This window comes from Corylus avellana, chromosome 11 (assembly GCF_965113065.1).
Source record: "Corylus avellana chromosome 11, dhCorAvel1.hap1.2, whole genome shotgun sequence".
NCBI classification, from domain to species: domain Eukaryota; kingdom Viridiplantae; phylum Streptophyta; class Magnoliopsida; order Fagales; family Betulaceae; genus Corylus; species Corylus avellana.
The window spans coordinates 19,365,374-19,381,409 of record NC_142500.1 but is presented as its reverse complement, the minus strand read 5'-3'; the positions used below and the strand labels follow the sequence as shown (position 1 = coordinate 19,381,409).

The following is a 16,036-nucleotide window of genomic DNA, read 5'->3' as shown; positions in this document are numbered from 1 at the left end:
TATATATATATATATATATATATATATATATATATATACAAAAAAAAAAGAAGCTAAAATATATGTGTACACAAAACAACATGACTATATATATATATATATATATATATATATATATATATATGTGAGGTGCTAAACATTTATTCAATAAGTCTTACACATATAAAAATTTTATTATTGTTATTATCATTATTATGAATGTATAATATCTAATCACAAAAACATTATACTGACTTATGTGAAAAATTTGTCTAAACAAAATATATATATAATCTCTATAAAACCTACAAAACTAACATTTTAATAATAAGAGTCATTTTTACAAACTCCTTAGATTACTACCCCTTAGATAACCACCTATACAAGAATCCTAAAATACCCGTAAGAAGCAAATAATCTTATTCCAAAAAAAGCAAAATGATAATAAAGAAAGGGGGTCCTTACCGCTGCTGTGCTAGAAAAGAAGAAAAAAAGTCTTGAAATAATCCCTACTTGTTTTCGCTACTGAGTGGTAGTGAGGAGAAAAGAATGCCTTTTGGGTATTATATATAGCATATCAGGGAGAGTTGAGAGAGAGATATAATAAACAAAAAAAATAAGTTAAAGGACATGTGTTAAATGGCTATGGGGAAAAATCATGCAAGAGGACAAATGTCCATTACGTGGAGGCTTCCTCTTGTGCATGAAAACAAATGGCAAATGAGAGAAAAAAAAAGTAAGACACGTTCTTATCAACTGGCTTGGAGGCTACGTCAAATTATTATTATTTATTTATTTATTTATAATTATTATTATTATTATTATTAAGCAATAAATCCTCCTAAAATCTAGAAGACTCTCAAATATTTAATAGACTAATGATCCCACTAATACTCTCTTAACTAAATGAGTCATCTTTTATATATATATATATATATATATACACTTATCACGTTGAGTTAAGAAGAGATAAAATCTCTTCATATATTCTAGGAGATCTACATAATATTTAATTGGATAAAAACTCACCAAAAAGTTCTATTCTAATGGTTTTTCTATATATGAGTATATGAATTAAATCCAACAACTATATATATATATATATATATATATATAAAAACAAAAATGCTTTATTTTAATCTACAAAATTTATAGGATGTCACATATATTCTTGAAACATTTATAAAATTTTAAATATACCCTTAATTTCACATTAAAAAAAAAAAAATTAAGTTGAGGGTATCTTGATATCTATCATAGCATTCATGCCAAATCCTAACGAAAGAAGGTAGATTTCATCAAATTATAAATTTGAAGGATGAAATTGAGAGTTTTTGGACTTTAGAAAAGTCTTCTCAAAATGCGTAAAAGTTAAAGGGAGTCTTTGTGAAGTTAACCCTATTAAAATCTACCCAGATACGCGGATATTTATAAGGACAAGTAAAAAAGACGTCTAGATTCAAATTTATATAAAGAAAAAAATTGCAAAATCAATTTATATGGTTGTACCAATTTGCAATAAGCTCTCTAAGGTTTAAAAGTAGTTTAAAACTTCTTGCGGTAAGCACAAATGACAAACAATCCTCAAGTCCAAGCTTCTTTTTGAAATTTTAATGGAATTTGTTGCTCAACCACCCTCAAAGCCTGGGAAGAAGGGATATCAACTTGATCCGGTTTATCGGTTTTTGGTCAAAATCGGGGACCAAAACAGGGGTACTTGGTTCTTGGTTTTGAGAAACTGGAATCGGGAACTAGGTCCCGGTTACCTGCTGATTTCGGTTTGTACCCAATTATCTGGACCGGGTAACCAGTTTTTTAAGAAAAAAATATTTGAATGCCCAAAATACCCTCAAGTTATTTCACTCATTCTCCTCTTTGCCGAACCAGAGAACGAGAGGGTGGGAACAGTGGGATCGACGACGCTACAAATCCACTACAACACGACAGCTACAATTTTTTGTTTTTTTTGACAAAACACAGCACAACAACTCATTCTCCTCTTTGCCGAACCAAAGAATCGGAGGGTGAGAACGAAAATGGGTTTTATTGCACAGCACAGCACAACAACATCAAACATGGGTTTTATTGCAGAAGAACAAAAATGGGTTTTATTGCACAGCACAACAACATCAAACAACACAGCAACATCAAACATGCGTTTTATTACAGACCCACCAAACCCCAAAACCAAAACAAATCAGAGGTATAGCAGTGGTGAATGGGGGTAGATGTGAGAAGTAATCGGTGACCATGAAGAGATAAAAAAGGATTTGGGGATTTGGAAAAGGGAAATGAAGAGAGAGGCGGAATGGCGTGAAGTTGTGAAATATATATATATAAGGTACCCTGGTTCCGGTAAAAACCGGGTACTAGAACCGGAGCACCTAGTTTTTGATTTTTTTCAATCGGAACTGAAACCAAGTCCCCGGTTCCGGTTTTCCGTTAATTATTGACAGCCCTACTGGGAGTACTTTGGCTACCTCATGGGCCATGGCCAATTATGGATGATCAAACCATCCCTTAGATTTTTAATTTTTATTATAAATTTATATAGGACGTGTGTTATATTATTATTAGCCTTAATGTGACATTTTGATGGTTTTCTGTCAAAATTTCAAACAGAAGTTAGAACTGGGGAGTTATTTGCCATTCGTAGTTTTAAATTACTTTTTAAACCCTAAAGAGCTTATTGTTAGACTATAAGAACTAATTTTGCGTTATAAAGAAAGGATGGAAAACAATAAGCTCAGAGCTGTAACCTAATTTCTGTTTATAATGATGTCAAACAAACATGATGGCAACCAAAGTCAAGCATGATTGAACATTTTGGATTAATTTTAGAAGTTTCCAAAAAAAAAAATTCTACATTTTGCACTGTACAGCAAAAGATTGTTCAGTGAAGAGTGTGGCTTGAATCAGAAAGTGCCAAAAATGACCGAGAAACTGCAAAAAGGACTTTCTTGTCACCTTTGCCTGTCACTGAAAAATTGGAAGAAACAATGACCAACTGGCGAACACGACTAAAGCAGATATGAACATGGCTGCAGATCCTAGAAATATTTGTATGATTATTTCTGTAGATACTCTGGTTTTAGAACCCAATGCGATTCATTCAGGTCTTTCGCTAGTGTTGCTATTTCCTTCAAAAGATTCTTAAACAAGGGTAGATCCTCGGCGGGTATCCTCTCTTTGAAGTGCTGCACTATGCTGGCTGAAGTGGTTCTTCCACCTCTTTGTTGCATAAATGTACAGATCTGACGTATCAAAACTTCCGGCTGCACTCTAGCTTTGTTCTTTGATGGTCTAGAAGGCCCAACATCAGCGGATCTTGCCTTGTTACGAGAACTTTTTTTTGATGATGAGGAATTCTCCAAGGCAGGATCACTTCGTGTACCCATCCCTGTCGGATAAACCTCGGATCCATGCAGAGTGGCCCCTCCACGTGGAACATCATTATGAGAACTTGAAGCCAACTGTTGTTCAAGTCCAGCACCAACAGCTCTTTCTTGGGTACTTCGTATTCTAGCTAATAGTTCGCCTGAAGATAGTGCCTTCCCTGCGGATGCCCCAGCTGCAATTCCATCTATACTGTTGGTTCCACTGCTGGACAAGTCATTGAGCGATTTGGTATTATTTGTCAACTGAGAGTTCACAGTTGAACCGAACTTCTGACGCATAGATAATGGTGCACCAGCAGTCCCGGATTTCCCGGTCCATGTTGGGACAGAAATACTGTCACGACTACGGAGCATCCGTGACTGGCGCAATGCTTCTGCTGCTCTTTGTGCAACTTGGGAAGCTTGCTCCTCAAGCCTCATCTTCTCCCCATCATGGGCGTTCATGATTACATCATGGTTCATGGCACTCTGTAGATGAAAAACAACACCAAGTGAGGTTACAAAAGAAATCCGAATGTACCCAGAAAAAAAATGGAGTTATGATGGAGCAAACGTGGGATCTAAAATAAGTGGTTCGTTAATGCCTTTTTGTCAAAACCAAAACAAGTGTGAATTAAGAAAACCCTAGTAATATCTACTTTCTGTTGCAACACTTGAGAATGATGTCAAAATGGTCTAACGCTAGCCTTCCCTTATCAAAATATACTAACATTCCAGCTTTCCAAATGCAACCAGACAACAATCAGGAAGAAAAAAATTAGTTTATGGTTGATTTACATGATAATGCCATCAAAGAAAGGTACAAACCAAAGCACAATAACAACGTTGAGGAAACTTACATGTATCCCATGGGCACCAAAAAGACTCCTTAAAATGCCTGTTTCTTCATCTACATCACCATCACTGTGATCAGCTTTTTCTTTCCCTTTCCCGCTCGAAGTTGCAATCCCTGATTTGTTATCATTTTCAGCTGCAACACCATCAGTATGTCGTGCAGGAACTTCAAGAGGTTTTTGCTTATCCTGTTTATCTTTCTGAGCCCCAACAACGTTTACATCTTCAGAAAGTTGACCGAAAATATTAGATGTTTCAGTTGACCCATTCTCTCTGTTGTCATTCAGGACGAAAAGATCCTTCATATCCCGAGCTTTAAAGAACCTTCTCTGCTGTGGGTTCTTCAAAATCTTATTAGTGAGAAAATGTTTGTAAATCTGCCGGTGGTACACCTTCTCCTCTATCGCTCCACTTGTGATCAATCTATACACTGTTACGTCCCGTTTCTGACCAATACGCCAAGCACGCTCCCTGGCCTGTTAAAGTAAAATGTTACCCTTGATTTACAGGGGTGTCTATTCAAATGAAGCAACATTTCACGTCAAGAATAAATTTCCATTCTGCCTGAAATTGACATAATTGTTCAAAGAAAAATTATGTGGGATTCCTTAGATATTAAGTTTATGAGAAGGCATCAAAAGCATCATATCATATTTGTGAGATTCTTAACATTCATGAACGGGAGAATATTTAAGATGGGGTGGAGTGATCAAACATAAAAAAGTACCTGCATGTCAGTTGAAGGGTTCCAGTCAGGATCGTAGATGATCACCCGGTCTGCACCAGTTAGATTTGTTCCCAAACCACCAACCTTGGTCGTTAAAATGAAGATAAAGACATCATTTGAGTTATTAAATTCATCCATTAAGGCCATTCTTTGTTTTACGGGAGTAAGACCATCCATTCTCCTGTAGCAGTAGCCAGCGGTAATCAAAAACTTCTCAAGAATATCAAGCATTTGTTGAGTTTGTGTAAAAAGAAGAACACGATGACCTTGTTCCTTCCAAACCTTAAGCACTTGGTCAACTACTTTCATTTTTCCACTGCGTTCTGGATTCCCATAGTCTGGATTGTGGCAGGAATGCTCCCTCTCAAGCAGATCAGGGTGATTGCAAATCTTACGCATCACATCAATTCCGTAAAGAGAATTTCTATTGCCATCTAAAATCTGTTCTACCTCAGTGCTAGCTAGAAAAGCTCTATACACAGATCGTTGCTCTGCAGTGAGGCTGCAAAAGAGGACATGTTCGGTCTTCTTTGGAAGGTGGGCATTCACATCAGCCTTCATACGTCGTAGGAGATAAGGCATGATTAAGTCACGCAGGACCACAGCACACCTGACAGCAAAAAAAAATGCAAAAAAAATTAAGACTCAGAAAATACTCTCAGGGAAATTTTGAAAATCAGAAATTGAAGAAACCTTTTTTGGGTAAGTCAGTTAAGAAACTCATGAAAAAGAAAATAGTGAATCATCCAAACTTAAAGTGAATAATGAGCTCCTCCCCTTCCTGCCCACATCCTCTCCCCTCAGCCAGGGGATCGGGGATCTTTCAACATTCAAGACTAAGTGAATAACTCAAGACATGACAAGCCAGGTTTTTATCTTTTAGCTGAAATTCTTTTCTGGGTGTCTCAAATCAGCTTGTACATACTAAAAATTTCAAAAATAAACCAGACCCTTCTAAAAATGTATGGAGATATCACAAAGGTCACCTGTAAGCTGTGGATACTTGCAATGGTGAAGCATTAGCATAACCACCAACAGATATGGGGACTGCAAACTCTGCCTCAAATACAGGCAAGACACCCAGCTTCCCAGGGAAAACAAAATCAAATAAAGACCACAGTTCAGCCAGCTTGTTCTGAATTGGAGCACCAGTCATTATTATTCGATGAATTGTCTGTAGCTGCTTGCAAACTAGAGTAATCTCAGCATTCGGATTCCGAATTCGGTGTCCTTCATCCAAAACTGCATAACCCCATTCAATATCAAGCAATTTTTCACCTAATATGCGCAGTTGCTCATAAGTGGTGATAAGCAACCCAGATTCTGATCTCAAAACACGGTTTATCAAGGAATCCCATTTTCCATTGCTCCTAGACGAGATGTCTCCCTCATATTCACTGTCAAATGAAGCTTCGCTTTCATAATCACTATCATAAGATTTGGCTTGCTTCTTCCTATTAATAGGATCCTGAGCAGAATCATGTAGTATCACCACATGAAAGCTTGGGTACCATTTTCGTGCTTCCCTTCTCCACTGTCGCAAGAGTGTAACAGGGCAGACAATAATGCTCGGTTTGTACATATTACTGAAATGCAGTGCACCAAGAAAAGATAAGACTTGGATAGTCTTACCAAGACCCATCTCATCTCCCATAATCCCACCTGCTCTTTGGCAATGCAATTCCCACAACCACTGTACTCCCACTTTTTGATAGTCAAAAAGTGCGCAAAAGATGCTTTCTGGTATTTTCAGCCCACCTTCAAGTGTTACATAAGGAGGTTCATAATCATCCACGTCTTTAACACGCTCTGGCTTCACATCTTCACAACTGGAGCTTACTACTTCATCCCTTGCATCCTCTGCAAGAAAAATAACAAGGTTGATACGAAGATATGAAATTCTGGACAACAATACAGGACATATGAAATTCTGGACAACAACACATAACAAACAAATTAAAATGTGTAATTACTACTTCTGGACAACTTGTCAGATTAAAAATAACTAATTGTTCCCAGATGGCCAGATGCGTGCAATCTGCTAGTAACTAAAATATAAGGTCAAGAATAAACACTAGGCAGGCATGATTGTGTGCATGTGTCAGGTGCACAATGTAAATGAGAAAATGAAGTTAGATATTATTTATAAAAAAAAAAAAGGGGGGGGGGGGGCTCACAATTTTTGGCTCCTTCCTGGCCCAGAAGTTCGCTTCTAAATAAAATAATAATAATAATAATAATAAAAAGAAGCATGTTTGATCATTGCCACCCTTTCAGAATTTTAGGAAGAAACAGTAATCCTTTAACTTGAGATCAGGTGCCTAAGACAAAAGGATCATTAAATATGTAAATATATATATATATATATATATATATAGAGAGAGAGAGAGAGAGAGAGAGAGAGGCCAACACAAAATGGACTAATCTATAGGCAGGCCACTTGTCTACATCCAAGATATGCTAATAAGATCGACAAGCCACATAATGTAATTCTTATACCTAGCCAAGGTCCAATAATAAGAAAGTAACTTACAGTTCAACGCCTCACCATTTCCTCATACATACAGCCCATCAACCAACTCGTAATAAAACATTACACCATAATCAACAAAAGCTACACAAAAACAGGGCTAGACGAAAATATAAACCAAAGAATTGGCAGAAAGCCAGGCACCAATGCATCAGTTGGCACACATCAATCCAACATACTGGTTCTCAGCAAACAATAAGACCAGAGAACTACCTAATACTGAAAGCAAACAGAATATTGATCATACCACTTTCTTCCAAGTGCTTTTCCTCACAAGAAATGAGCTTTGTCCACTTCCTGTTAGGCAAAGGCCGTTTGTTTTTCTTTTTCCTTTTTGAATCATCATTCTTTTCTAGCTCTCGTTTTGCGGATTGAGGAAGTTTTAAAGGTGTTTTCAGCCTTTGAAAAGGACGAGTAGGTGCATCAAGCTTTGGCAAAGCTTCTGGATCAAGGAGTTTGGTTGTTGGGCGAGCTTGAGCAGCCTCCGACATTGACCGTACAGCTCTGGCAACACTTGCAGCAACAAGATTATTAGTCTCATCTTCTTTCTCAGGTACATCGAGCCTATTAAATGACCCTGGTTGTTGAAGACGGCGCTCAAAACCCTTCAGCTTATGAAAAGGAGTTAAAATTCCTTTCCGAATGAATTCATCCCTTTCCTAAAATGTAAACATGGTAACATTAGTCCTCACTCTTCCTCTTTTTTTGTTAACTATCAATTAATTTGCATAACAAAAAAAAAAAAATCACAATTCTATTATCATATCCTTTTCAATTCTGCCACAAATCTCATCAATGCTGCACTGAGTAGAATTTTAAGACTATGTTCAACTTACTGTTTCGACAAAGCCTGAAGATGCTGCATCCAAAAGTGCATCAAAACCAGTATCCTCCTCAAATGAGACTATTTTCTGTCTCTTTTCCACATTTTTCCTCGATTTCTGAACCTCTTTTAACTTCCTCTTGCGTTTTGGCTCTTCCTTGACCAGATTTCGTAACACCTTGTCATGTTCAACAGCTTTGGAAGAGTTACCCTTGCGCAAATCTGAAAGTTCTTTGTCAAGTTGAGCCTTGGTTTTCTTGAGGCTTCGAAGCCGATCAGCAGCCAAGGCATGCTGAAGATTTAAGCCATTAGGGGAAACTTGACCACCATCCTCTTGATTTCCAAGCTCCCCTCTGTCATTACCATCACTTGCAACATTCCTCGCCTGCCCAACAGTGGAGGCAACGGCATCTATTTCAAACTCTACTACCTTCAATTTATGGAAGAGTTTTGCTTGGCTCGTGGATGATGGGTCAATACTTTCCGACTTCTCGAGAGGTTCCTCCTCCGTGCTCCCTCCACCTTCACTACCATTCTCATCATTCCTTATTACCTGCCATTTGAGGATCACTATTGTCAGATTCTATAATTTCGATCGACTAACTCATATTTCTACCCAATACATCATAAATTCACATAAAAATATTCCTTAAACGCTAACCATTACCATTTCAAGAACTAAAACAGTTCTCACCAAGTTCAGTTTCATAGCAACAATTAAAGTTAGAATAACAACACTAACAAGGAGAATAAATTTTTTACGTGATCAGAAGTGAACTCCATTCCATGGTCCAAATTAAATTTCATAGATTGGTGAATATGTTGCCACATTATTTAAAATGCTTAAATGGCATGGCACCATGGTGCCAGTTAGATGCAACAAAACAAAATCTTAACCATTCTCGTGTTTCCTAAAGCTCTTAACTAAACACATTGAATGTTACATATTGTATTAAAGTTAATAGAGCCGGGGCCGATACCTCTGCTAGAATGTCACGCTCGATATCCTCAGGATTCGCGGAGGTTATACCCAAACTACTAAGCAGAACTCTATCCTCGTCTTCGGCCATAGAAATCGCATCGGCCGCTGCTTCTTCACTATAATGTCATGAAGCAGACAAGAGAATGGCGCTACGAACAAAGAACAGACATCAATATATATTCATTATTCATCAGCGTCCTCAATAATTTTTGAGTTCAAACCCTAAAACAGAAAAAAGTCTTTTGGCAGCTAACAGTAAGCTACTCCGATTAACAAACAAACAAACAATCCAATTGGGTCGATGAATGAATAATAGTGAATGCAAATGGAGAAACATCAAGAACAAACCAATTCCGATAAGGAAATTTATAGAACGTACCAGGAGCCCCCCCACCCAAAAGATGCAAATTCAATTTCTACAAAGCCCCTGATTCAAGGGGTCAATGATCTCCGGTCGCTGGCTGGCTGTGGCGCTGTTTGGGTTTTCAGGTATTTATTGGATTTCCTATATGCCTTGTGCGACAGTCGTATTAGAGACAAAGGAATAGAAATAAAGGTCTACGACGGCTTATGATAAGTTGTCGTCTGCTTATATTCCCCAATAAACCAAAAAGCTTAAATCCAAAAATAATCCTTGTGAATCAATAAAATAACACATTTTGTCTAACCTTTTTATTTTTATTTTTATTTTTTATTTTATTTCTAATAAATAATGTATATTCAAGCAACGCAACCCATGTACACATAAAATATATAAGAAATCCCTAATTCGAAGATAAAGAAATGCATAAATCTAGAAATTCATAAAAATTAGAAATAGTCATAGTAGACCAAGCCACTCTCCATGAGTATAGCGTTTGTAATACCAACTTCTTCAACTGGATCAATCATCTCTCGCAATCATCAAAATTTCGAGCATTCCGCTCTCATCAAATACACCATATCACACACGATGGAACCATCCGCCTTATGTGTAATGCATGACCATTTCCTAGCCGTCCTCTTCAACTACACAAATATTTTGTCTAGCCCCTTTAACACTTATTAAAAAATAAATAAATAAAAACTTACTTAATACCTATAAAAAATTGTCAATAATATATCATTAACATATTTCCTTAAAAAAAAAAAAAAAAAAAAAGAGGTAAAAGGTAGTGGCCTTTATGGTGATGGTAAAGTTCTTTGATGATCCTCACCCCCAGGGATGTGGAACGCGGGAAACCCCATTTTGGGTGGACGGTCTAAAATTTGCTTAAAAAGTAAGTATTATAAGAATTCTCTCATATTTATTATTCGAATTGTTAGTAATTTGAGAATAAAATTGTTCAGATCTTTGTCTCTAAATTTAGAGCAACTACAAATTTTACTATAAAAATATTTTGATAAAATGATTAAAAAATTTGCTTATAAAATTAATTAATTAATAAAATAACTTGTAAATGATACAATCTTAATTATTTTACCATATAGTAAGTAACTTATAATAGAAGGCAGAGCAATCAATAAGAATAGGCATGTTCAAACTCGCAAGAGGTACTTGACCACAAAAAGAGCCTCACCAACTGTTACAGTCAACCTCTGACGTGGCTTCACAAGACTTCACATCGTGGCACTTGTGTAGGCCAATCGTCTGCTCCCAACAGCATTAAGACACGCCTGAAACTGGTTCGCTTAGAGCTAATATAAAATGACCCGGGAATAAACGATCAAATCCATACAACTCCATTTGTCTCAGAACCAACAATGGCGAACAAAGAAGCTTCTAAGCCGAGAGATGAAGCAGATGAAAATGGGAATTCAAACGCTATCAGAGTCTGCGGCATGCAATTCGCGTACGAGGGAGAGCCACCGCTCTTCGCGGACTTCAACCTCGAGCTCCCACCCGGATCCCGATGCCTTCTCGTCGGTGCCAATGGATCTGGTAAGAACCAAATCCACGAATTAATAACCTTGGTAAAATTTTTTGATTATTTGAACTCAAATTTGTGTTAAATTTTGTTTGTTGGGTCACGAATCTTGCAATAAAAAGTTGAGCCTTTTATGGATTTTTAGCACTTTCTGCTAAGCTTGTTGGAGAACACCAATGTCGATTAATAACAACAAAAAGTGAGTGGTTACTCATGTTTTAAGGGAGAAATGTGTGAAAAATGTCCCCTTTTTTGGGTTTTCTGTGACACTCAGGCATTGCTCATTGTGTGCAGGGAAGACCACTTTGCTGAAGATTCTTGCGGGTAAGCATATGGTAGGAGGAAGAGATGTGGTACGCGTGCTGAGTCGGTCGGCTTTTCATGACACCCAGTTGGTGTGTGGTGGCGACTTAGCTTATTTGGGAGGATCTTGGAGTAAAACCGTTGGCTCTGCTGTGAGTTGTTAAATTCTCATTCATAGGCCTTGATTTTTTTTGAGGACAATAAAAGCATGATACACAATTTCATTTACAGAAGATTAAAAAAAAAAAAAAAAAAATGATGAAGGTGTCCCTTGATGGAATTAAAGCTGGTGGAAATTTACATTTACATGAATCATGTATCTGATAAGCGGGGGTCCTCTGTTGATTGGTCTGTTTCAAAGAAGAAATAGCATCTAGCACAAATTATGTCTTGGGCAATGCCCAAGTTATTTACTTAAAGATTGTGGCCAACTTGGAAATAAAACCCAATTTATATGGTCTTTGAAGGGCTTATGCTCCAGTGGAAGCTTTAAACCTTGTCCCATGGCTTTTTCGTTACGCATTTGAGATAGAAAAAGAATAGGCTGTAGTCAGAGCTTCTTTACCTATTTGTTACTTAGGTTTGTCAGAATTAGCTGGTGATGATGATGATATTTCTGTGTAGGTGTCTTTTCCATATAGTATGGATTTTTCTAATGAAGAATTACTTACAAATTTTGGTTAGGTAAATTGCCATTTGTCAATTATATTTTCTAGGATTTCCAGGGAGTTAATAAATAAGAATAACACAATGATTCTTCCCTGTCACTTAAAGTGCTAACAAGAGAATATTAATTATTTCTCTCTTTCACTTCACTATTCCATTCAAATTTCATCTCTCTCTCTCTCTCTCTCTCTCTCTCTCAATTTGCATCATAGACAAACATACAAGCAAGCAGACGCGCACACGGGCATGCCTGCACACACAACACACTATGATTACAATTCCAAGAGTCCTAACAATAGATCATCTTGCTTGTAGATGTAGTATGGTCAACAATTTAAGATCAAAGGCAAACTGGTGTGCAGTAGATATATGTTTCTTTTTCTTCTCTCCTTAGGGCAGATTTATGGGTTGTGTGTATACATGGTCAGTTATCTTCTATAAGATAGTCTGATTGAACTCTCTCTCTCTCTCTCTCTCTCTCTCTCTCTCTCTAAAAAATAGATCTCTTATTCCTCTTATATGGATGAGCCTCTAGGTCATTAGCCCTATTATGGGTATCATCACTGTGAGTTGGTTTGATTGCATACTCTGAATTCGCTAGAGATATCTATGAATGAACTCAATCAGGCGATTGTAACCTGTTTATCTTTTGACCCCATTCACATGCATTTGTCATGCTCTGAACAAAATTATCTGCAAACATTCAGGGTGAGATTCCACTTCAGGGTGATTTTTCTGCCGAACATATGATATTTGGAGGTGCGTAATATACTGCACAGTACATTTTTTTTCTACTGCTGATAACCACATTATAGATGTTATACCCATTATTAGATAAATAAATATACAGCAAATTATCTGCTGCTTCTTTAAGTTTCTTTATGTATGTGTATGTATCTATAAGATAGATGGACAGTCCTTTGCATTCTCCCTACAATAATTTTCCTTTCTTGTTGATATTAAGAAAAATTGGGACTATACTAATATTCTCTTTTGGCAGTTGAAGGGACTGACCCTGTTAGGAGAGACAGTTTGATTGAGCTACTTGATATTGACCTGCAATGGAGAATGCACAAGGTATCTGATGGGCAGAGGCGTCGAGTCCAAATTTGCATGGGTCTTCTTCATCCTTTCAAGGTATTATGGAATTATGAATGTGGGACTGAATATGAGTTATAGAGTTGTATCATATCATCCTTGAAACTCATTGTGAGTTTATGCTTGCTTTTTGTCTTCGCTGAAAGTTTTAACCATGCACTTGTTTCTCTCTTAATATTTCTTTGAATTGCTTTGTCTTCAGCTTCTAGATGTTGGTACCTCTTTTCAATGGCCATATCATATTGCATTTGGGTTTTAACTATGATGAACATTCAGTGAAGTCTCATAGCAGTCTCACTTATTACTAACTTTACACTATTTATGGTACATTCACAGGTCCTTTTGCTAGATGAGGTTACTGTTGACCTGGATGTTGTTGCTAGACTGGACTTACTTGACTTCTTTAAGGAAGAATGTGATCAGGTTTTCACTTGCTATATCTATAATTACATTCAGATGCATGCATACACTAGATTTTGAAGCATGGCAATACTTAAAAAGAAGGAGACGCTAGATATGCATAACAGTCTTGACACACCAGTAAATCATGTGATGGGGAATTGTCTAATCTATTTGCACGCCACATGTAGAAAATATGGCATGCCTTATATATATATATATATATATATATATATATATATATCATTAAAGCTTAAGGCATCCCTAGGTATACAAGAAATATACAAAAGAAAACACCTAATTAGAATGAGGAAAAAGAACAAACAAAAAAAAAATGTAACGAATCGTCAAAGGAGAAACAAAATATGCTTTAGATATACTCATATTGATAACTTCCTATATATGTGAACATATTGCCAGTAATAATGTTGACGTATTTTCTTTAGAGAGGAGCCACGGTAGTATATGCAACACATATTTTTGATGGTCTAGAGACATGGGCGACGCATTTGGCATACATCCAAGATGGAGAGTTGAGGAGGACAGAGAAGTTATCAGAGGTTAATGAATTGAAGAATTCAGCCAATCTGCTTTCGGTGGTTGAGGCCTGGCTCCGTGCTGAAACCAAGCGTGAGAAGAAGAAACCCATTAACCCTCCTGCCCAAGTCCAGAAGACCTCTCCTTCTGGTGCTTCTCCTTTTATGTCATCCAGACACATGGCATACTACCGTTAGTCTTGCTGAAGTTTATTCTTTTTATTATGAATCAAATAAACCTCACAAAATATTTGATAGGGATTTACATTTAAAGCCAAATGTACAAGAAAAATGAGAAAAGCTTTTAGGTGATAAAAAGAAGTGATTGTGGTACTTCTCATTAGCTTGAAATAGAAATCAAGGATAGCAGTAAATGCTAGCTATTGAATTTGTTGGCAAGATGGTGAAGCCATAATGTTCTGCTGCTGGCAGATGATGTAGTAAATAAACGTGTTAATTATATTGGGCTATATCCATTTGTTTTTCTTTTTGTTTTTCTTTTTGTTCTTTGAGAATTTGTTGTGACATGATGATATCATTAAGCAAGAAATTTATTTGTGGTTTCTCCTTCATTTTGTGCTGGTGAAAGAAACTTGTTTGTTGTAGTGAAAGATCTTGATTATGATGTGGGCTTGCATATTTTAGGTGGGAAAAGTAAAAGTGAGCAAATTGTGATTGGCTGGATGTCCGTTGTTAAAGGCATGCTTTCTCCTTTGCACTTACCATTACTGCAACTTGACAGTATTATTTCATCCGGTTTGAAGCATGACAAAGTTTTCTTTCAACTTAGTCTATTAAATTGACACCTGCTCTTAGAATATGTGATTTTTCACATGTACTTTTAATTAGATAAAGCTTACATGTGAGAATTATGTTCTTGAATAGATTAGGCTTAAAGAATTTTCTCTAACTCAGTTTGAAAAACTTTACTATAAATAATGGTTAAATGAAACTTGATGTAAATAAGTTCTCCTTCCTTTCTTAAAATGTGATACTATAATTACCTTTAAGCCATAGAGTAACTCTAAGCCATAAAGCAATTGGTGGTTGATAGAGACTTGGTAATATGGTCTACCTAAATGTGGATTCTAGGCTCAAAGTATCATATCCTTGACAACATCATCACCTACAATGAAATGTGTAATGACCTAGAAAAAAAAAATGTTAATCTCATTGTGGTATTATTTTAAAATGATTAACCAACTTGCAATTGAAGCTTATGTGAGATTTTGTACTTATGACCACCTTATAATCTATTTGGTCAATGTTGCAAATTCATCTTTTCAGCGTGGGATTAACTTTTTGGGATGTTATAATTTTCCTTAGACAATTTTTTATTGTTCTCGTAAGGGTTTCATAGGCAGGATCAGCGCCATATCATGATGTTACTAAGTTACTCTGATACTATTTTACTAAATTAAATTAGACTCTACCAATGAGTCTGCACAACTAAGCCCATTTAACATAGTCTGAGTTAAAGGTAGGGAGTGTTACAATTTTATATATATTCAGGTCAACCACCTGATTTAGACAACCATGATGTTTGAGTTGGTGGGGCTCTTCATGCTTTGGTTGAAATTCTAATAAAAGGGTTTGGGGAGAAATTGAAGGTAGCTCTTTTTGTTTGCTTATTTATGGCACTCACATTCTGATAGCTATGCTTCTCCAACCCTCCCCACAACCAACCCAATAACATCAACACTTTCCAACTGAACTCTATCTAAAAAGTTGTCCAGTACACTACTTCTGTCTTGGCTCTCCATTAATGGGGCCTGCATGACAAAAAAGAGCAGAACTATCCCACCAAACACTGAATAACTTATAATCTTCGTCTCGAGGTTGAGTAAAAAAAAA

The 16,036-nt window shown here is 36.6% G+C and overlaps 2 protein-coding genes across 2 annotated transcripts; one reads left to right on the top strand and one right to left on the bottom strand.

Moving 5' to 3' along the window:
* Positions 1-2,796: 2,796 nt before the first annotated feature.
* CHR8 (chromatin remodeling 8) lies at positions 2,797-9,735 on the bottom strand. Its single transcript, XM_059576322.2, has 8 exons — positions 9,653-9,735; positions 9,272-9,422; positions 8,305-8,844; positions 7,716-8,127; positions 5,925-6,798; positions 4,939-5,548; positions 4,217-4,687; positions 2,797-3,845 (listed from the first exon to the last, which is right to left on the bottom strand). The coding sequence occupies exons 2-8, from the start codon at positions 9,359-9,361 to the stop codon at positions 3,048-3,050; spliced, it is 3,795 nt and encodes a 1,264-aa protein (XP_059432305.2). The 5' UTR covers positions 9,362-9,422; positions 9,653-9,735; the 3' UTR covers positions 2,797-3,047.
* A 1,229-nt stretch (positions 9,736-10,964) lies between these two features.
* On the top strand, positions 10,965-14,754 carry ABCI19 (P-loop containing nucleoside triphosphate hydrolases superfamily protein). Its single transcript, XM_059576368.2, has 6 exons — positions 10,965-11,194; positions 11,475-11,635; positions 12,857-12,908; positions 13,150-13,286; positions 13,584-13,670; positions 14,093-14,754. Exons 1-6 carry the CDS (start codon positions 11,017-11,019, stop codon positions 14,378-14,380), a joined length of 903 nt encoding a protein of 300 aa, XP_059432351.1. The 5' UTR covers positions 10,965-11,016; the 3' UTR covers positions 14,381-14,754.
* The last annotated feature ends 1,282 nt before the right edge of the window (positions 14,755-16,036 follow it).